The 22,577-nt window shown below is 41.4% G+C and overlaps 1 protein-coding gene across 7 annotated transcripts in view; it reads left to right on the forward strand.

Annotated features, from left to right (window-relative positions):
- Positions 1-22,577, forward strand: part of LOC132382466 (multiple C2 and transmembrane domain-containing protein 2-like) — a 430,775-nt gene that overhangs the window by 230,595 nt on the left and 177,603 nt on the right. For all 7 annotated transcript variants that reach the window (XM_059952696.1, XM_059952695.1, XM_059952694.1 and 4 more), the window contains exons 10-12: positions 174-304; positions 18,747-18,933; positions 19,943-20,036. In XM_059952696.1, coding sequence (XP_059808679.1) covers positions 174-304; positions 18,747-18,933; positions 19,943-20,036 — 412 coding nt within the window. The remainder of the gene's footprint in view (positions 1-173; positions 305-18,746; positions 18,934-19,942; positions 20,037-22,577) is intronic.

Genomic DNA, 22,577 nt, shown 5'->3' on the forward strand with positions numbered 1-22,577 from the left:
AGTTGCAGCTTGATGATTTAGGCTTTAATCCACTTGGCATTCAGTTAGCTGGTAGTTTTTTTTTTCATTTGTTCAGAAAGAGTAACCAGAAATAATGAATTAATTAAACCTCTATACTTGGAATCACGGAGTTTAAAATGTCATTTCACTGTTGTCCCTTTCACTCACACCAGGCCTTGTACAAATCTGGAACCCTTCAATGGAGAGAGAGGTTCCATCTGCATCTGTTCAATGACAGGACAGGTATTTTGGAAGTTGAAGTCTGTGGGAAGGACAGCATGAAGCAGGAGGAAAGCTATGGCGTGTAAGGGTACATTGTCTTCTATTAACATCAAATACATTTTGTTATAGTTTATTCGTATATATTATGAATAACCATAATACAAGAATATGAGAGACATAGACAGCCACGGTCAAAATCTTTAAGAACAGAGGACGTGCATTTAAGGTGAGAGGGGGCAAATTTAAAGGAGATGTTTTTTTGGCAGGTTTTTTTTTTACATAGAGTGTGGTGGGCATCTAGGGTATGCTGCCAGTGGTGGTGCTGGATGCAAATATGATGGAGTCGTTTAAGTTGCTCTTAAGTAGGTACATGAAAGTGCCGGGAATGGAGGAACGTGGACATATGGTGCTAGTTTAGCTAGGCGTTTAAAATTAGTTTGGTTCAACATCATGGGCTGATAGGCCTGTGCCTGTGCTACACTGATCTACACTCTATACAAATCTGATGGGGCAGGATGAGAACTTCTGTTCACAGAAAACTGGGGATTAAATGGGAAATCCTGTGACAATTTCTGCCTATCATCTTCTGTCTGTTTAATGCAATGCTGTAGCTGCCTACCTTCATTCTGTCTGGGCTTAGTGACAATTGCAGCTTTCAGCCAGAGTAAATCGTATTGTTTGCTGTTTGGAAGCCAGCTAATTCCAATTCTGATTCTGAAGCCACTGTGTGGCTTAAAATAAGCCTCTTAAAGAGGAGGTGCAGTTTTGACAGGTGGGAGAAGGAGGTTTCCTTGGCGTTTGAACGCTGCTTTGGAAGAGGAAGGCCGGAGAGAGATCTTGTGTTTGCTGGGAGCCTTGACACACGTTGAGGAAACAGTGGGAACACATGGTTCTGACAGGTTATTGGGAAATTTAAGGACTGTGGACTCCTGGGAAAAAAAAAGTTCATTGACCTGCTACCAGCCATCAAGATAAGTTAATGCTGCGTCTAATTTCCACAAGATAAGTTAACGCTGCATCCAGTTTCCACAATACACTAGTAGTCTCAGATCTTGATGAGATTGTTGAACCTCCCAATTGTTCAGCTGACAACAAATGCCAAAAATAAATACTGTACTTGCATCTAATGCTCATGCCATCCTCACCACTGCAGTCCTTTCCCAAAAGCACATCCCAAAGCTGTGATCTCTGCCACGACAAAGGCACATAGAATCATTACCACCTGCAGGTTCTATCCAAATTGCAGACTTGCTTTGTTGATGGTTCCAAATCCTGCAACTTCAGGTTCAGCTTGAGTTCATGAGGCACTGGGGTAGTTCACGACTTCTTACCCAATGCTGAGTATTAAGCTAGATGTAAAATCATCAGTAACTTTCAATAGTTGGTTGCCGAGTTATCAGAATTTAAATGTGATAAGTATTAACAAGTTCAGGTATTGTTTGTGCCTCATGTGAGTCTCTCCACCTTATTACGTTGCATTACCGTATCAAATTCTGCTGTCCCCATGTCAAATCTTAAATTGGAACTATAAAGGACCATAACACCAAGATTATTGTGTGTAGTGTCTCTGGTCTCCTGACCTATGGAAGGTTATATTTGGATAGAAGAGTGATGAAAGAAATGGAGCAGCATGGTAGTATAGCAGTTAGCTTAATGCTGTTACAGTGCCACTGACTTTGGTTCAATTCTGCCACAATCTGTCAGGCATTGCGTTCTCCCCCTGACCGCATGGGTTTCCTCCAACATTCCAAAGAGGTATCCATTAAGTAGGTTAATTAGTCACATGGGTGTAATTGGGCCGGCTATTTGGGCTGAAAGTGCTGTATCACTAAATAAATGTATCTAAGTCAGTCTGGGAAAGGTTCAGCAGTTAAGCACCTGTGTTGGTGAGTTTGTTTTATGATTAAGCAGATTGGCCAATACTTGATTATGTCATAAGAATGAGAGTTTCATTAAAATACATATTTCACAGAGTCGTTGAGATACAACACTGGAATGGGCTTGTAAGCTCATCAACTCTGCTCTGACCATCAACTACACAATTTTACACTGGTCTTACCCAAACCTATTATACTTGGCCCACATTCCCGCCTACCCCCTGAGAGGCTCTGCCATTTGACTGCAGACTTAGGGGCCAATTACTCTCTCAACCTGCTTGTTGTTGGAACGTGGGAGAAAACACAAGCATACAGGAAAGATCCACCTGGTCACGGGGAGAAAATGGGAAAACCACGCAGAAAGCAATTGAGCTGAGGATTATACCAGGGTTGATGACGCTCTGAGGCAGCAGCTCTGCTAACCAACATTTATTCTAGGGTTTGATTTCTTATGGCTGGGGTGTCTAGAACCAAGAATTACAGTCTTAAGACATTTGAGACTAACATAAGAATAAACCTCTTTTTAGAGCACAAAGGTTCAGGGGCCTGTGACTGCCATGTATATTGAAGACAGGGGTTTTATTGTAGATATTAGGGGACTCTAGGAATAGAGGGTTAGCACAAGAAAGAGGCAATGAATTTAAAGATCAGCCACAGACTTTTTGAATCCTGGGACCGGAACAAAGGACCAGATGGTCAACTCCTGCTTCTCCTTATGCTCCTTTGACACCCTAAGTCTCCCTCTTCCTCTCTTTATTGTTTACTCTTTACAGGTGGATGTTAAGTTGCTTTGTGTTACACAATGCTGTTACCTTATTGTGACCAGGTATAGGGGGCACATCTGAGAAAGAATGCAAGAGTCTTAGAGTGGAACTAGAGAGGATTTGCTGGAATGAGATGTCAGGCTTCAATGATGTGGTGAAGGTACAAGTTGGAATGGAATTGGCAGAAGGAGGAGAGCCCCTTTGAACTTATGTTCTTTTCAGTGAGATCATGACAACCTTGCGCCTTTTCTATCTTGCTGCCCAATCCATGTAAACTTGAGGCTCATTGTATCCAAAGATCGTTTGCTCAAGCAACACATGCAAAATACTGGAGGAACTCAGCAAGTCAGGCAGCATCTATGGAGATGAATAAACAGTCGCCGAAAAGGGCCAAGATTCTTCATCAGGATTCATGATGGCACTGATGTAGAGTCCTGGCCTGAATTGTTGACTGTTTATTCCCGTCCATAGACAATGCCTGCCTGTTCCTCCAGAATTTGTGTGTGTTGCTCAAGATTTCCAGCAGCTGCAGAACAATTTGTGTTTAGCTATTGCTCTTGACATTGAACATAGTTAGCATCTGAGTATCCACAACCATCTGGAGGAGAGAATTAGAAACACTGAAAACCTTTGGCATATAAAAAAAAAGTTCTCCTCCTAAATGGCCAGCCTCATATCCTGAGGCTGCACACCCGAAATCTCCATCCTGTGACACTGTGAAACTAACTGCTTCTTGGCATCTACCATGTCAATTCCTCTCTAAATCATAAGTGACTTAGTGAGATGAGCTCTTGTCCTTCCAACTTCATTGAGTCCAGACTTTGTATTTATGGTGCAGTTACTCTGGCATGAGAACAGACTCCTTTTGTATGCTAACCTTATATTCAAACATTTGAACTCAAGTCACCAACTCAGCCATTGAGCCTGTTCAGGCATTCTGTCAGATTATGCCTGAATTCTATCTCAGTGCATCCATCCACATCTTAATTCTTTCAGCCTAAAGCATCTGCAAAATATTCTGCCTTTGCTCCTATTGCATATGTCAGTGAGAGAAGAACTGAAATATTTTAGATATTATGCACTTGTTCTCTGCTAACTAGTTTGAGTAGCCAGATTTAGTGTAATATATCCAAGCTTTGGAGAGATGAGGGCAAGCTCCTCAGTCTTCAATTAGATGTAGCAATGATTATTGACCAGAACATTGTTGATCTGGAGAAACTTTTAAAGAATCATTGTTAATCAGCGATATTTTCTTTGTCTAATTCATCCCTACCTACCGTTATCCGCTCTGCCACTGAACGCTAACTTGTTTACTCTTTCCTGGATCTGAATTGTTAAAACTCGCTTTTAGTTTCTACAAATGCTGCTTGAAAAGCCTAGTGATTCCAGCACTGTCTGTATCTATTGATCTTGGCCTTGTTCATAGTTAACCGAGCATCCACAACCAAAGTGTCACATCACTTTACTCCAAAAATTGATGTTAATAAATAAATGATTGGATGAACCATTTCCATAAAGAGATTCTTCTCCCTTTGTCCCACATTGCTTACCAGCCAATGATTTAAAATTGGAGTCAGTGTAGTCATGATGAAAAGTGGCAACCAATTTGTAAACACTGGGGTTGTGTGATAATCTGTTTTCAGTCATGCTGGTTAAGCACAGCGGGAGAACTCCCAAGCTGATCATTTGCATCAGTCTGAAATGGCCGAAAAGAGAAGATCATAGCAGGCAGATTACTTTAAATGGACAATAATCAGTGACTGAAAAAATCTCGGGCTGTGTAGGGAAGAGTACAGTGATTCAAAATGCTGTTATATTATTTGCCATCTTCTGCAGCAGATGCAAATTTCCCCAGTCTGCAGAACTGCATGTTTTTATTTGTGATTTTTTTTTTGAAATTTCTCATGATTATCTTTAAAATGGAGAGACAATCTATGGAAGGATGTGTTAAATTGGCTGGATTCCAGCCGCTGTTTGTAAGGAGTTTGTGCGTTCTCCCTGTGACCGTGTGGGTTTCCTTCAGGTACTGTGGTTTCCTCCTACAGCCCAAAGATGTACCAGCTCGTAGGCTAATTGGTTGTTGTAAATTGTCCTGTGATTAGGCTAGGTTTAACTGGGGCTGCCGGTCATTGCGGGCCTACTCCAATAGGTCAATAGGTTTCAATAGATACATGTAATGTCAGAGAAATGTATACAGTATACATACTGAAATTCTTTTTCTTCGCAAACATCCATGAAAACAGAGGAGGGCTCCAAACAAGGAATGACAGTTAAATGTTAGAACCCCCAAAGACCCCCACCCCCTCAGCCACCCCCTTCCATGCACTAGAATTAGCAGGCAACAATGCCCCCATCAACAAAAAAGTCATCAGCAACACCCACCGAACTCTCAAGCATGCTTCAAAACATCAATAAAGACCCAGACTTGCAGTACCCCAAAGACTACTTGTTCACCCAGTATTCAACATAACACAGGCTCTCTCTCTCCCTAATAATGGAAAAAGAGGTGCCCCATTTCCTAGCGAGAAAGGAGACATAACAAACAACTCTCTGATTTATGGTGTTGAAAGTCTGTTACATTACTTTTTCTGAGCCCTGTGCCCAAAGAACTCAGGTCTCTGGGTACACACCCAGCAGCACGCTCGCTGCTTCCGATCTTCTGTGTTCTCCCGCGATGTGTCAGGCGGCAGCACCAGCCTTGAATCAGCCTGATTCAAGAGCCATGAAAATCTGGAACCCTGAAGGCGCACTAGTCTTCTAGGCCGTGACCTTGGGATATCGAAAAGTGGCTGGTTGTGAGGCCCTGAGAGCGGGTCCCATTTCTGCAATGAACCAAAGTCAAAGTTTCACTTCAGGTTACGGTCTTCAAAAAAATCTTGAAAGGGGGAAAAAAAAGATGTTGAAGATAGAAATAGAGCTGTTTCCAAAGATGCAAGCAAAGGAGTCACCATTTAACACAATCATAACTAAACTCTGCCCTCCACGCTGTATCTTAATAAGTAAACTAACTAAAAAAAATAAAGTATGCTTGATCGCTGTCTGTCTTAATCAGATGAGTTAAACAGAAGTGTATCAGTAATCTAATTCCAGAGCCCTACAGTAGACTGTAAACACAGCCGTTTTCATTTCTGGTCGTTGTGTTTGAATTCAGTATAGACTGATGTGATAACAAGTTGCTCCCTCTGATATTCACAAAGATCTGGAATTAAAAGAGTTGGCCAGTTTAAACTTTGTTCCTAATTGATGCAATTTTAGAGTAAGAGAATGATATGGGCCATAATTCAGTGGTAGTTGGTATTGCATATTTGGTCTTGTTCAAAATATTTTGAGAGGAAACAGGTGTTGTTTGTGGCATAATATTAGAAGATATTTTATATAATTGTATTGAGGTGGTAAAGGAACCAGACTGAGATTTAAGAAATGTAATTGTTTGCTTTTCATTAGTCATGACGATTAAAGATTCAAAGCTGTAATATTTCTCCAATTAGCTATTGAACTACAACATCATAATTACTTCCCAGATTCACCTGCAAATTCACTGCCTGGGTGCTCTGAGGTCAATTACGGCTGAGCTTTATTACAAATAGTTCTGGTCTTGAATTGTGGTGAGAAAAATCAAGTGAAATGTTCCCCAAATGCACAAAGTATCCAAGTGGATTGAGCTGTGATGTGAGGTAGCTGGAGCTTGGGTTGCAAGACTGGGGAATTGATCTTGATTGCAATTGTGCCCACGTGGGAGTTGCTAATGATGGGGAAAGTGAATACCTGGTGGCAAAGAGTTGAGGGAGGTTGAATGAGCGACAGATAAACAAATGAAGACCTGGATTGGGGGAAAATCTGATAAAGTTTTTCTCCTGCACAGTTAATATCTGAGATGATCCGCTATTGGGCTATATGAAAATTCAATGTGGCACACAATAGACAGTAGAAAGTAGGTGCAGGAGTAGGCCATTTGGCCCTTCTAGCCAGCACCACCATTCACTGTGATCATGGCTGATCATACACAATCAGTACCCCGTTCCTGCCCTCTCCCCATATCCCTTGACCCCGCTATCTATAAGAGCTCTATCTAACTCTCTCTTGAATGCATCCAGAGACTTGGCCTCCACTGCCTTCTGGGGCAGAGCATTCCTCATATCCACCGCTCTCTGGGTGAAAAAGTTTTTCTGCATCTCTGTTCTAAATGGCCTACCCCTTATTCTTAAACTGTGGCCTCTAGTTCTGGACTCACCCATCAGCGGGAACATGCTTCCTGCCTACAGTGTGTCCAATCCCTTAATAATCTTATATGTTTCAATCAGATCCCCTCTCATCCTTCTAAATTCCAATGTATACAAGCCCAGTCGCTCCAATCTTTCAACATACGACAGTCCTGCCATTCCGGGAATTAACCTCATGAACCTACGCTGTACTCCCTCAATAGCAAGAATATCCTTCCTCAAATTTGGAGACCAAAACTGCACACAATACTTCAGGTGAGGTCTCACTAGGACCCTGTACAGCTGCAGAAGGACTTCTTTACTCCTATACTCAGTTCCTCTTGTTATAAAGGCCAGCATGCCATTAGCTTTCTTCACTGCCTGCTGTACCTGCATGCTTGCTTTCATTGACTGATGTACAAGAACACTTAGATCTCGTTGTACTTCCCCTTTTCCTAACTTGATTCCATTTAGATAGTAATCTGCCTTCCTGCTCTAGCCACCAAAGTGGATAACCTCACATTTATCCACATTAAACTGCATCTGCCATACATTTGCCCACTCACCCACCCTGTCCAAGTCACCCTGCATTCTCATAACATCCTTCTGACATTTCACACTGCCACCCAGCTTTGTGTCATCAGCAAATTTGCTAATGTTACTTTTAATCCCTTAATCCCTTCATCTAAATCATTAATGTATATTGTAAACAGCTGCGGTCCCAGCACCGAACCTTGCGGTACCCCACTGGTCACAGCCTGCCATTTCAAAAGGGACCCGTTAATCACTACTCTTTGTTTCCTGTCAGCCAGCCAATTTTCAATCCATGTCAGTACTCTGCCCCAATACCATGTGCCCTAATTTTGCCCACTAATCTCCTATGTGGGACTTTATCAAAAGCTTACTGGAAGTCCAGGTACACTACATCCACTGGCTCTCACTTGTCCATTTTCACAGTTACATCCTCAAAAAACTCCAGAAGATTAGTCAAGCATGATTTTCCCTTCATAAATCCATGCTGACTCTGACTGATCCTTCTACTGCTATCCAAATGTGTCGTAATTTCCTCTTTTATAATTGACTCCAGCATCTTTCCCACCACTGACGTCAGACTAACCGGTCTATAATTCCCTGTTTTCTCTTTCCCTCCTTCTTGAAAAGTGGGACAACATTAGCCACCCTCCAATCAGCAGGAACTGCTCCTGAATCTATAGAACATTGGAAAATGATTACCAATGCATCCACGATTTCTAGAACCAACTCTTTAAGTACCCTGGGATGCAGACCATCAGGTCCCAGGGACTTATCAGCCTTTAGACTCAACAGTCTATCCAACACTGTTTCTTGCCTAATATGAATTTCCTTTAGTTCATCCTTTACCCTAGTTCCTTTGGCCACTATTACATCTGGGAGATTGTTTGTGTCTTCCCTAGTGAAGACAGATCCAAAGTACCTGTTCAACTCATCTGCCATTTCCTTGTTCCCCATAATAAATTCACCTGTTTCTGTCTTCAATGGCCCAATTTTGGTCTTAAATATTTTTTTGCTATTCACATACCTAAAGAAGCTTTTACTATCCTCCTTTATATTCTTGGCTAGTTTACCTTCGTACCTCATTTTTTCTTGGCGTATTCCCTTTTTTGTTATCTTCTGTTGCTCTTTAAAAGCTTCCCAGTCCTCCAGTTTCCTGCTCATCTTTGCTATGTTATACTTCTTCTCTTTTATTTTTATACTGCCCTTTACTTCCCTCGTCAGCCACGGCCGCCCCTTACTCCCCTTAGGATCTTTTTTCAACTTTGGAATGAACCGATCCTGCACCTTCTGCATTATTCCCAGAAATACCTGCCATTTTTGTTCCACTGTCTTCCCTGCTAGGGTATTGGTCCATTGAACTTTGGCCAACTCCTCACTCATAGCTCCATAGTTCCCTTTGTTCAACTGTAATACTGACACATCCGATTTTCCCTTCTCCTTCTCAAATTGTAGGTTAAAACATATTATAGTCACTACCTCCTAATGGTTCCTTTACCTCGAGGTTCCTGATCAAATCCGGTTCATTGCACAACACTAAATCTAGAATTGCCTTCTCCCTGGTAGGCTCCAGTACAATGGATGGAGTTGGCTTGCTGTGAGAGGAAACAAGTGAAAAGGACTGAGTAATTGTCAAACTGAAGTTCTATTGCTTCCCACCTGTGTATTCCACATTAATTTGAAATTAAAGTCTGTCGGTTATGATAAGATCTTCTTTCTAAAAATACATGCATCTTTGACAGGTTCAACTGCAATAGCTAATTTCAGCTATATAAAGTATTATTCTGAAATAAATTAAAGGCTGTAACCAACTAGAATATAAAGAAAATACAAAAGTTAAGAAATAGAAGTGTAGATATCAGAATCAAATCAGGTTTAATATCGCTGGCATATGTCATGAAATTTGTTGAAATGGGTTGAATGGTGGGAAGGTGATTTTTCATCTGTTAAGTGGGCAACTTAAGGCAATTGAAATATTTTGCAGTGTTGAAATAGAACATGAGATGGTTTCTACTGAGGTACACAATCCCAATCTGGAAGTTCTCTATAAGCAATGAGGATGAAATTGACCTCCCCCCCCCCCCCCCCACCCCCATATTCCTGGCTTTCATGGGGAGCTGGACGAGCAAGCTATTGTAACTTCAGTGTAGTATTGAAGGACCCAAAAGTGAAATGGCACCGGTTAGTCGTTTGATACTGTTTGTGTTGAAGGTCCTGTAGGATTAAGGGAAGGAGGCTTGTTGTTTTACAATGCATTTTAATACAGGGTCAGGGAAAGAGCTTCACAATTGAGGGGGAATAATGATCTTGCCTGTTAGCTATGTGAACTGGAAGGTCACCGAAGCACCTAATGCCAGCTATTAAAAATAGTGAAGGAAAATTCATGGACAGTAAGTTTGCAATCTCTGCATACGTATTAGTGGGCAATGCTTCTAGTTAACAGAGAAAAGGACTCTGAACATTTTCAAAGTATCCCATGTGCATGAGATGACTGTGAAATGTGCTAATTTTGTATAATAGGATGTTCATTCTGCAAAGCCATACTTAGACGTGAGAACGTTCTGCAGACCGTCCATGCATTACAAAGTGAGGCAAGGGTTGAGAATGTGATGTTGAAACATGGAAGGATTCAGCTGTACGTATGTCCAGGGAGCAGGCAGATGAGGAAAGGGAATTAGCTCTGTCCCCTGTTCCGTGAATGTGTAATGGCGACTGTGCAAATCGCAACTAGAAGACAGATGCAGTGAAGCAAGTTAAGAATAATTCATTGAAAGTCAGGTAAACCAAGCCAGAAATCAGTGCAATGGAAAGTGTCAGGGTGGAGAGTTTGCTTGATGGATATAAATTATTTTTCAGCAGTAGTTTCAGGTTTATATTGGCTGTTCGTTTAAATGATTACAAAGAAATAAGCCAGGCTTCTTGGTGGCTTGTCCCAAGGACGGTTTATTTCACGTTTCTGAGAGATTAGGATGCATTCAGGAACACTAGGAACTAGCCAAACAAAACAGCTTCTATCAAGCTGGATCCACAGCCAACATCCTACCCGACGGCATACAATGGAAAATGATAAACAACTGAAACTGGTAATGAGGGAGAGGGCCACACAGAGCTGATGAATAATAACTTTCCTGCAATCAATTGTACAAAGGTATTCTAGTCAAGTATTAAAAAACAGGAGGTTGGAAAATTGATATCCTTGGGTACAGAGAAGGTTCCAAAGACATACAGGTTCATAGGTTAATTGGTCACATCACATAGGTTGAGCAGCGTGGGCTGGTTAAGACAGAAGTTACTGTTATCATCCTGTTTCTCTAAATAAATGAAGATTGTAGTTGACTTGTAAAGAAGCGATGGTTACGAATGTGACAAACAAGATCATGGGTGGCAAAGTGATGTAGTTAGTAGAGATGCTGCCTCACTGCTCCCATAACCCAGGTTCGATCCTGACCTCCAGCCCTCCCTGTGCAGTGTTCCTCTGTGACTAAATGGGCTTCTTCTGGCTCCTCTGGTTTGTACTCATATATCAATGATATGCAACTTGGTCGATTTTTTGATACGTTGTCCCTTGTGAATCTGAGGGGTAGCTAATGGGAATCTGAGTAGAATAAGTTGAATATAAAATTAGCAAGGGAATAGGTTGCTCTGTGAATGGCTGTGCTGTACATTGTAAGGAAGTAGATACAGGAAACAGAGCTGTTCTGCTCCAGTTGAGATCACAATTGACTATGCTATGTGAATTCCATTTCCTTTCCAGTCTTCCACTGTCCCTCATATGCAACAAAAATCTCACCTTGCCAAAGAGCCAGCAGCCAGGTGGGGGGAAAATACTCCACATCTGTGATTTTTCTCTGTGAATGAAGTTCTCCATAATTACACTCCCGAACAAGTCAGCTCCAGTTATAAGTTTCTGCCTTCTAGTTTTGCATTTTCCCGCCAACGTCAGTTGGCTTTCCACAACTACCACATCAAAATCCTTTATCCCTTTGATGAAAAGTAGGCAGCAGGATAGACTCAGGAATGAAGCAACAGATAGATTGTATCTGGGCAAATATCAAATATAGTTCAAAGCTCAAAGTACATTTATTATCAAAGTATGAATAAATTATACAACCTTGAGATTTGTCTGCTTACAGGCAGCCATAAAACAAGAGACTCAAAAGAGCCCATTAAAAAAATCCACAAACACCCAAAGTGCACAGAGAGAGAAAAAAAAACATTGTGCAAACAGTAAAAGTAAGCAAATAGCATTTAGAACGAAAGTGAGTTTTCAGACATGAAACCTGAAACATTCAGAGCAAGCCGACAAACTCGGCCTCAGTTCGGCACATGATGGAGTAAACATCACCAGGGCCGGATGAATCTGCTGTGGATTTAAGCTGGAGTAGGAACCCACAGAGCAGTTGTGAATTCATATGGACTGCTCCACATGGACAGAAAAAAAAGGAGCAGTTCTACCTCTGTGTGCTGGAAAGATACGGAGATAACTGAGAGAAATTGGGATCAGTTAACCAAGTAGAAATGGTATGAGCTGAGGTCAGTTTACTAAAGTGCAGAAGAAGTGTGGTCTCTGCATGAATAGACCTGGAGCTTTCTTATCAAAAGTAAGAGATGCATGCAGGAAGGCCTAGACATGATGGCTAAAGGCAACTAAAGTTTCTCAAGGATAAAGTAGGCAGCCCACTTTGGGTTGAATGAAAGTATGCTCATTATCCTGATATGAGATTGGTAGGATTCTCATCGGGCTGAGTTGGAGTGCAATATTATCGGGAGATATAATGTTAAATAATATCCCAGATCTGGGCGAGGAGTTTGCATTTGTGAACATCTTATATGTCATGGATATAAGACCATAAGATATAGGAGCAGAATTAGGCCACTAGGTCCATCAATTCTGCTCCACAATTCCATCATGGCTGATTTATTATTCCCCATTTTCCTGCCTTCTCTCCATGACCTTTGATACCCTGACCAATCAAGAACCTCTCAACCTCTGCTTCAAATATACTCAATTACTTGGCCTTCACAGACATCCGTAGCAATGAATTCCACAGATTCACCACATTCTGGCTTAAGAAATTCCTTCTCATTTCTGTTCTAAATGGACATCCCTCTACTATAAGGCTGTGCCCTCTGGACTTAGACTCTCCCACTATAGGAAGCATCCTCTCCATGGCCACTCTTTCTAGGGCTTTCAATATTTGATAGGTTTCAATGAGATTCCCCTCCCCCCCCCCAACTTATTCTTCTAAACTCCAGCGAGAACAGGCCCAGAACCATCAAATGTTCCTTATATGTTAACCCTTTCCTTCCTGGAATCAATCTCATGAATCTCCTTTGGACTCTTCTCAATGCCAACACATCTTTTCTTAGATAAGGAGTTGAAAACTGTTCACAATACTCCAGGTGTGCTCTGGCCAATGACTTATAAAGCCTCAACATCATCTCATTGCTCTTATATTCTATTCCTCTTGAGATGAATGGTAACATTGCATTTGCTTTCCTTATTACCAACTCAATCGGCAAGTTAACCTTTAGGGAATCATAAACAAGGACTCTTTATTCCCTTTGCTCATCTTATTTTTGAATTTTATCCCTGTTTAGAAAATAGTCTATGTCTGTATTCCTTCTACAAAAGTGCATGACCGTACACTTCCCTACACTATATTCCAACCGCCACTTCTTTGTTCATTCTCCCAATCTATCCAAGTCATTCTGCAGACCCCCTTTCTTCCTCAAAACTACATGCTGTCCCACCTATTTTTGTATCATCTGCAAACTAGGCCCCAAAGCCATCAATTCCTGTCATCCAAATCATTGACATATAATGTGTAAACATTTGATCCAGCACCAGCCCCTGCAGAACATCAATAGTCACCGGTAGCCAACTAGAATTGGCCTCCTTTATTCTGACTCTTTGCTTCTTGCCAATCATCCTATCTTCTATCCGTGCTAGCCCTGTAATACATGGGCTCTAATCTTGTGAAACAGCTTCATGTGTGGCACCTTGTCAAAGACCTTCTGAAACTCCAGGTAAACAACATCCACTGACTCTTCTTTATTCATCCTGGCTATTTTAGTTGCTTTTAACAGTTTCCCAATCCTCTAACTTCCCATTAATTTTTGCAATATTATATGCCCTTTCTTTTGCTTTTATGCTGTCTGTGACTTCCCATTTGAGCCATGGTTGCCTCACCTTCACTTTAGAATACCTGTTCATCTTAGGGATGTATCAATTCTGTGCCTTCTGAATTGCTCCCAGAAACTCCAGGCACTGCTGTTCTGCCGTCATCCCTGCTGGTGTCCCCTTCCAATCAACTTTGGCCAGATCCTCTCTCATGCCTCTGTAATTCCTTTACTCTACTGTAATACTGTTACATCTAACTTTATCTTCACCCTCTCAAATTGCAGGGTGAATTCTATCGTATTATAATCACTGCCTTCCAAGAGTCCCTTTACTTTAAGCTCCCTAATCAAATCTGGTTCATTACACACAGAATCCACTAGTGGACTCAGCCACCAGCTGTTCTAAAACCCATCTCACAACCATTCTGCAAATTCCCTCTCTTGGGATCGAGCATCAACCTGATTTTCCCAATTTACCTGCTCATTGAATTCCCCGTGACTATCATAACATTGTCCTCATTACATGCATTTTCTAATTTACTGTATATTTCATATATATCCTAATTTATATCCCATATCCTGGCTACTGTTCTCGGCCCTGTATATAACTCCCATCAGTGTCTTTTTACCCTTGCTGTTTCTTAACCTTACCCACAAAGGTTATATATCTTTCAATCCTATGTCACCTCTTCCTAAGAATTTGATTATATTTTTTACCAACAGAGCCACCCCACCTCCTCTGCCCACCTGCCTGTCCTTTCGATACATGTATCTTTGGATGTTATGCTCCTGATGCGATCTTCATTCAGCCATGTCTCGGTGAAGCCCACAACATCACACCTGTCGACTTCTGATTGCCCCACAAGATTATCTACCTTATCTGAAATGCTGTGTGCATTCAAACATAACACCCCCAGTGCTCTGTTCATCACCGTTTTCGATTTTGCTCCTAAGTGCAACTCAATTCATCCCACTGACGTCAATTTTGCCCTACCATCTGCCTGTCCATCCTCACGGTTTCACTGCACATTGCATTGACTTGTATACCATCTGCTTTGTCCTCAGCTCTGTCCCTCTGGATCGCATCCCCTTGCCAACCATCCCCAACAGCTCGAGCAAACCTGCTCGCAAAAATGTTGATCCTCTCAGGTTCAGGTGTAAACTGTCTTTTGTTGTACAGGTCATACCTTCCCCAGAGAGATTCCAATGATCCTAGATATATATAAATATACATTGCTAGGTTCACTAAGTAATAAGTGCAGTAGAAGTGCACAGAAAGTAGTGGGTGTGTGGAATGCACTGCGAGGGGTGGCAGTAGAGGCAGATACTTCAGGAACGTTTAGGAGGCTCTTGGACAGGTACATGGTTGAATAGAAAAATGGGAGGCTACGTGGAAGGAAAGTTAGATTGATCTTAGAGCTTGGTTAAAAGGTCAGTGCAAAATTGTGACCTGAAGGGCCTCTACTGTGCAATTGTTCTATGAAATGAAAATGAAATTAAATATTGTTCAATGTTCTATGAAGCTGTCACGTTTTGGTAGACAGATGAGCTAACAGAGCTGAGTGGACTGATTATTAATAAGGAACCATGCTGGGAATACATTGGGCATCACTATAGGAATCATTTGTGGACAGTGTGGTTTTCATGCAGAAACTTTGTCAAAAGTAAATAGATTGAAAGGTGGACACCAGCCTCCTTCTAGTGTTCAGTAGACAGAAAAATTGGTGAGGAACTGAAATGGGTAAATCACATCGCTGCACCATGATGCAATGTGAAATTTTTAATAATTAATTTTCTGACAAGACAATGAGTTATAATAATAGCTGGTCTGACAATTTCCAATTGTAACATTATCTCAAGCAGCTAGTGTTTGGAAGATATTTCTCAACATCCTGTTGCTAGCTGAGGACTGCAATACCTTCTCTATGTATGTCTGAACAATCTGTCGACATCCAGGCTTGGATGTTATGGATCAGTAAGAATTCCAGAGAGGTCTGGGGAAGCACAAAAAACTTAAAAGGTCACAAATGAGCTAACAGATTTCAGAATGCAGGAAGTATGATGCACCCAGGTCAGAGGCAATGCACACCAAGAAAATTAATCTTTTCCCAACATCGTTTTGTTGGAACCAGGCACTGGGTCTGCAGACTGGAAAGAGAAAATGCAAGGACAGCTTACTAAAAATAAAGGGGGTTCATTATGTATATGTGAATAGTAAATAAGTTAGTCTGATGTTTGTTATTAATAAATGACTAGAGGTAAATAATGAACTACCCAGGAATTGTTAATATGTCCACAAGGTCTTATCAGAGTAGATTGTGTCCCACAAAACTATTGGATTTTTTTTTTGGGACATAATGCATCTAAAAGATGAGAAGTATTCATTACATATTCCGAAGTGTATGTTTTAAGGGTGGGAACAGGATGGAGTCAAATCTGCTGATTTGTAGCCCATTCCTGATCCTGATGATTGTGGTTTGGAGATATCTGGGTGATGTGCCCATTTTGTAGCACAGTTAATGGCTCAAGGGTCCAGGTGGAGATCAAGTCATCTTGAAAAGCCACCTTTCATTTTCTGCTACACACAATATCCACACTGACTCCTAGGAAAATATGTTTATTCCCCAAAGGTCGCCTTGGGCTCTGTGGGACTGGATTGAAAACAACAAGTCCTTAAGTAATCTCAAGTAGCATGTGTGTAAGTAGTGATAGGATTGCTCCATCTTTCAAGCTACCCACTTACTTCATCAGCCACCACCTTCCTCACCTGTAAAAAAGTCTACAGTTTCTACATTAAAGGTTCATTTTATTGTCAAAGTATGCATGTACAATACAACTCTGATATTCATCTCCTCCAGGTAGCCTTGAAATACAGAAAAAAACATGGTAGTTGTTGAAAGAAAAGTCACAGAACTCACAAACCCAGAACGAATGCAGGTCATTAGTGAATCCAAGAGATTATCTGCTAAAGGATGCCTTTGTACTTGAAGCACTTCACAACTGACCCTCGTCATCAATTGTATTGCTCGCATTTCATTTTGACAAGTAGCAGCTTTCATGGAAGTTTGAATTGTATGTGTGTTCAAGCACTACCCCTCCAAAAGCTTGCGATTCAAACTTCCATGAAAGTTGAAATCTTGCCAATAAATGAAGACTTTTAAACCATTCATAAAATTGAGCGTGGTTTGGAGAGACATACTGAAGTAGGACAACAGGTAGGATTGTGGTGTCACAAGATAGCTGGTACTATCAGATCTGGGCAAACTGAATCATAAATCAAAGAAAACATTTACAGAAAACGCAAATAGTTCCGAGCTCATTTTTAAAGTGCTCTCTATTATTTCCCCCCACTTGATCCACAAAACTCAAACACTTATAAAAGGTGGCAGAATCTCTACTCCTTTGTGTTTGTGATGGCCAATCCACTCCTTCTATAGAACAACAAAGCAGGAATAAACTTCTATTTCTCCTAAGTATGAGAGAGATGATGGTGTTCATTTGATTCACAAGATTTTAACTTTCATGAAAGTTTGCGTTGCAAGTTTCTTCATGTAGAGACCAATCAGGAATTATCTTCATTTATCTCAACAATGTTTCTTGGAAGGACAAACCCGGAGAACAAAGTTGAACAGAAAATCCTACAAAAAGTAGAGATACATCTTGAGAAAAGTCCTCTCAACCACTGAGAACATCTACATGAAGCATTGTTACAGGAAGGCAGCACCCATTATCAGGGATCCCCACCACCTGTGCTCTCTTCTTGCTGTTGCCATTGGGAAGAAAGTATAGGAGCTTCAGGACTCACATCATCAGGTTCAAGAACAGTTATTACCCCTCAACCATCAGGCTCTTGACCAAAGGGGATAACTTCACTCAAATTCACTTCCCCTATCATTGAAATACACCCATAGACTCACTTCCAAGGACTCTTCATCTCATGTTATTGATAGTTATTGCTTACTTATTTATTATTATTAATTCTTTAATTTTGTATTTGCACAGGTTGTTGTTGTTTGTTCACTGGGTGACTGCCCAAGTTGGTGCATTCTTCCATTGATTCTATAAAGGTTATTATTCTATTATGGATTTCTTGAGTATGCCCTCAGGAAAATGAATCTCAGGGTTGTACTTGGTTACGTATATGTACTTTGGTAATAAACTTACTTTGAACTTTAAACTTTGCATAGGACTTAAACAGTGAACGGTAGGCTCCAGAAGAGGCCAGTAGAACAAAGGGATCTGGGAATACAGATCCATAGTTCCCTGAAAGTGGCATTGCAGGTAGATAGGTTCACAAAGACAGCTTTTGGCAGAATGGCTTTATAAATCAGAATATTAATTACAGCAGTTAAGATTTTATGTTGAAGTTATATGAGATGTTGGTGAGGCCAGATTTGGAGTATTGCGTGCAGTTTTGGTCACCTATCTGCAGGAAGGATATCAATAAGATTGAAAGAGTACAGAAAACATGACAAGAATGTTGCCGGGACTTGAGTGCTTGAGTTGTAGGGAAAAGATAAATACGTCAGGACTTATTTGCCTGGGACATATTGGGAATAAGGGGAGATTTGATAAATTATACACAGTAATGAAGGGTATAGGTAGGGTAAATGCAAACAGCCTTTTCACTGTGGTTGGGTGAGACTGGAACCAGCAGTCCCTCGGATGCAATATTTAAGCGGAACCTGAGGGGTGAATTTCTTCACTGAGGGGGCAGTGTGATTACGTAATGAGCTGCTGGTGGAAGTGGGGGATGCAGGATCGATTGTAACGTTAAGGGAAGTTCGGGTAAGTACATGGATGGCAGGGGTATGGGGTATGGAAGGTTCTGGTCCAGGGGTGAGTTGTTGGAACTAGGTTCAGCACAGACTAGATGGGCCAAATAGTTTGTTTCTGAGCTGTAGTACCGTATGACTATGATTATGACTCCACAACCTAGATTTATAATTGTGTTATATCAATATTCTGCTGTGAAATGTTGAACTTTCTATCAGTTTATTAGATGTTTATGTTCTGATCACATATTTCAGATGCAGGGTTGACCTTCTGACATTACCTAAGGAACAGAAAAGCCATTTGGAGCTTCCATTGGAGAATGGACAAGGATCAGTCGTATTACAGATCACATTTATGGCTTGCAGTGGAGTCTCCATCTCTGACCCCTGTGTCAGCCTGTTGAACGATCAGACCGAGAGACAGCAGATACTTCAGAGATATGTAAGTCATGGGACAGCTTGAAGTGGGTTCAACAAGCTGTCCACTTTGGGCCTCTTCTGTGAGTGTCACCATCCTGACATCTCGAGCCAGTCTGGCCATTTCCCTCTGACCTCTCTCATTAACAAGCCATTTTTGCCCACAGAACTGCTACTCACTAGATGTTTTTTTTTGTTTCTCACACCATTTTCTGTCATCTCTGGAGACTGTTGTGTGTGAAACCCACCTGGCACCAACAATCATTCCACAGATAAAGCCATTTAGCTCACATTTCTTCCCCATTCTGATCTTCGTTCTTGACCACGTCAGCTTAATTTGATGCATTGAGTTGCTGCTACCTGATTGGTATTTTCACTAACGAGCAGGTGTACCTAATAAAGTGGCCACCATGTATAAGTGGTGAATGAGATTAAACAGACTGCTCAGAGAGGTGTCATTGACATCAGTGGTTTCTGGTGTCATGTGAAAATACGCAACAAATTATCGATGTAGCTTATACCAGAGTAATGTATAATGTAAATGATGAGCTGGTGATTTTCTCTCTGTGCAATTTGGTGAGTGATTGGGTTGAGTTTTCTCCGATCTTGGCAATTTACCGCCGGACATTTCATCAGTACGCAAGAGAATTTCTAGAAACCTGGTTTTCCGTGAGCAATTCTGGAAACAAACATGTAGACCTCGATCCTACTTATGAACTGACATGGGGCAAAATTCTAGACCACAATGCACGAAGTTCATCCCACAGCCAATCAGTGGCAAGACTTCCTCCACACATCACAACTGAGTTTCTAAAATGACATCCAATCATTGAAAAATATATAAAAGTATATTTGGAGGACACACCACAATCAACAGTGCACTAATGATGTCTCCTGACAGTGTGAGTAAATTGCCAAGATCGAAGAATAACTCAACCCAACCATCAACCACCTATGATGCACATCTATGATGCACACCTATGATGCACATCTTCTGCACTTAATAAGTGTTTTCATTTTAATTTTAACGCTAGAGTCTGCGAAACACTTTCCAGGATATGAGTGACATTGGCTTTCTTCAAGTTCAAGTGATCAAAGCCTGTAACCTACCAGCTGCCGATTTTGCAGGTACTATTTTGTGAACTTTTCATCCTAGGTACCTCTCAGTCCCTTGGTAGCTTTCTACCATTAGGTTCACTCTTCAGGTGCTTGCCTGGTTAGCTGTTCTGGTGTCTTCACTTAATTTTTCTTGCATTGTAAGTAAATGCAACCTGGTATAATGTTGTATCAACAACACCAGCACTACTGACCAGGTCAACTTAAGGTTTATTGGTTCTAACACTCTTCACCGGCAACACTTTGAACCTGTTACAGGCTCTCTACTTCTGGTTATGTCAGCACCCTTCTTATCTCATTTCTGCTCTATGCACGGTTACATTTCACCAAGAACACAAGCAGATAGGAGCAGGAGTAGGTTACTCAGATCCTCAAGCTTGCCGTACTATTCAGTATGATCATGGCTGATCCATGTCGGCCTCGACTCCCCTCCTGCACCTGTTCCCCATTCCCCGCAACTTCTTCACCTTCCAAACATTTATCTGTCTCCATCATAAACATATTTGGTGATCTTGCCTGAACCATGCTCAGGAGAAGAGTGTACCCTGTGGGAAGAAATTTCTGTGCACGTTGACTTTAAATGAACAGCCCCTTTTTAACTACTGTACATGTCCCCTTATTCATGATTCTCCCACTAGTGAAAACATTTGATTTGATAAAGGTATACAAGACTATGAATGGTATAAATAGGATCATGAAAGCAGCTGGAGGTCATGGGTTAAGTGTGAAAGGTGAAAAGTTTAAAGGGAACATGAAGGGAAACTTCTTCACTTAGAAGGGCGTGAGAGCTTGGAACGAGCTGCCAGTGCAAGTGGTGTAAGTAAACATGATTTCAATGTTTAAGAGAAGTTTAGATAGGTTTCATGAATGAGAGGGTTATGCGGGGCTGTGGTCCCCCTGAGGGTCAGTGGGAGTTGGCAGTTTAAATGGTTCAGCACAGACTAGATGGGCTGGATGGTCTGTTTCTGTGCTGTATTTTTACTCTATTTCACCATCAAGCTTAATTGTACTGGATAAAAGTAACCATTTATGAGGAAATTTGAGGATGAATGCTTATTTGTTCCAACACTTCATGGCTTTGCTTTAGGACAATGCCTCCGAGAGTTCAATTAGCAATAGTTTTCTTACTGATGCCTGCAATAAATGATGTTGTCCTTATACATCAACTTTTACGACCTCAGGATATTACTTAGCACTTGACAGCCAATGAAGTAGTCTTCATTGTTTTCACTGTTGCAACATGGTGAAGTTGGTAGCCAAAGCACATCAAGACCCCATTAATATAAAACTGCCTTTTTACTGATGGTGCTTGAGAATTAAATATTGGCCGAGATAGCTTTGAGAACTTCTCCCACTGGTCTTCAACGTGGTGCAGTAAGATCTTTTAAACTCAGCTGTAAGAGCTAACAAAGCTGTGGTTTAACCCGTCACACAAGCATCCATCATCACAGCTCCCACCTGTAGACCCCACTGTGGCTCAGATGGTGAAGCAGGCTGTGTATTCAAGTCTCAATCTGTATACCTACATAGAAGTGTCCAGGGTTGACAGTCCAGTGCAACAGTGCATGTGTGCTGCTGTAAAGATGCTGAAGTTAACTGAGACGAAAGCCGAGACTGCCGTCGAGATTCAGCAGCTTGTATTTAAGATTTGCAGAAGCTGCAGTTCTGATGGCTTTCTGATTGCCATTTTACTGTAGTCTCATTTACTTGGGAGTGGGCAGTGAAGCCCCCAGGAATAGGGTCTCTGCCCTGGTTAGTGTTATCCGGCATTGTCAAAAACGGGTCACCTGGGTTTTGCCACATTGTTGTTTGTAGGATCTTGCTGTGCACAAATTAACAGCTGTAGTGACAGCAATCGTTTCATCATCTGTGAAACGCTCCGGTTTGGGCGAAAAAGTAAGCAATAGGTGCTGTATAAGCTAAATTCTTTGAAGTTGCAGTTGGAGCCTAGGATTTGCACTTATAAATGTGGATTTCCTATCAGCAATTCAGCAGCCATTCTATTTATTTATTTATTGCAATGCGCATAGTCCTTCCAGCCCTTCGAGCTGCGCCGCCCACCGATCCCCCAATTTAGTCGTAATCTAATCATGGGGTAATTTGCAATGACCCATTAACCTACCAACGGGGACATCTTTGGACTGTGGGTGGAAACCGGAGCATTGGGAGGAAAATCCACCTGCTCACAAGGGTAAACACACGAAATCCTTACAGGCAGCAGAGGGAATTGAACCCCAATCCCTGGCACTGTAAACTGTTACACTGACCACTACGCTGCCATGACACGCTTAACGTAACAGAAGATTATTTAACTATACAGAATTTTCTATTTTATGAATGGGTACTTAGTATTCTCATTAAATACTGGGATAGTTGTAAGATATAGAAATCCCCTTTGCCTAAAGCTTGCCTTTGTGAGCCTGAACCAGGACCACACATGATTGCTTCCGACCAGTTTATATAATCTCCACCTTAACAACTAGATGAGTAATGCATCATTGCGAATAAATCCACAAAGCATTTACTTTGTCTAAGAGATGAGCTGTATTAATG

Source organism: Hypanus sabinus, chromosome 28 (genome assembly GCF_030144855.1).
Source record: "Hypanus sabinus isolate sHypSab1 chromosome 28, sHypSab1.hap1, whole genome shotgun sequence".
Taxonomy (NCBI): domain Eukaryota; kingdom Metazoa; phylum Chordata; class Chondrichthyes; order Myliobatiformes; family Dasyatidae; genus Hypanus; species Hypanus sabinus.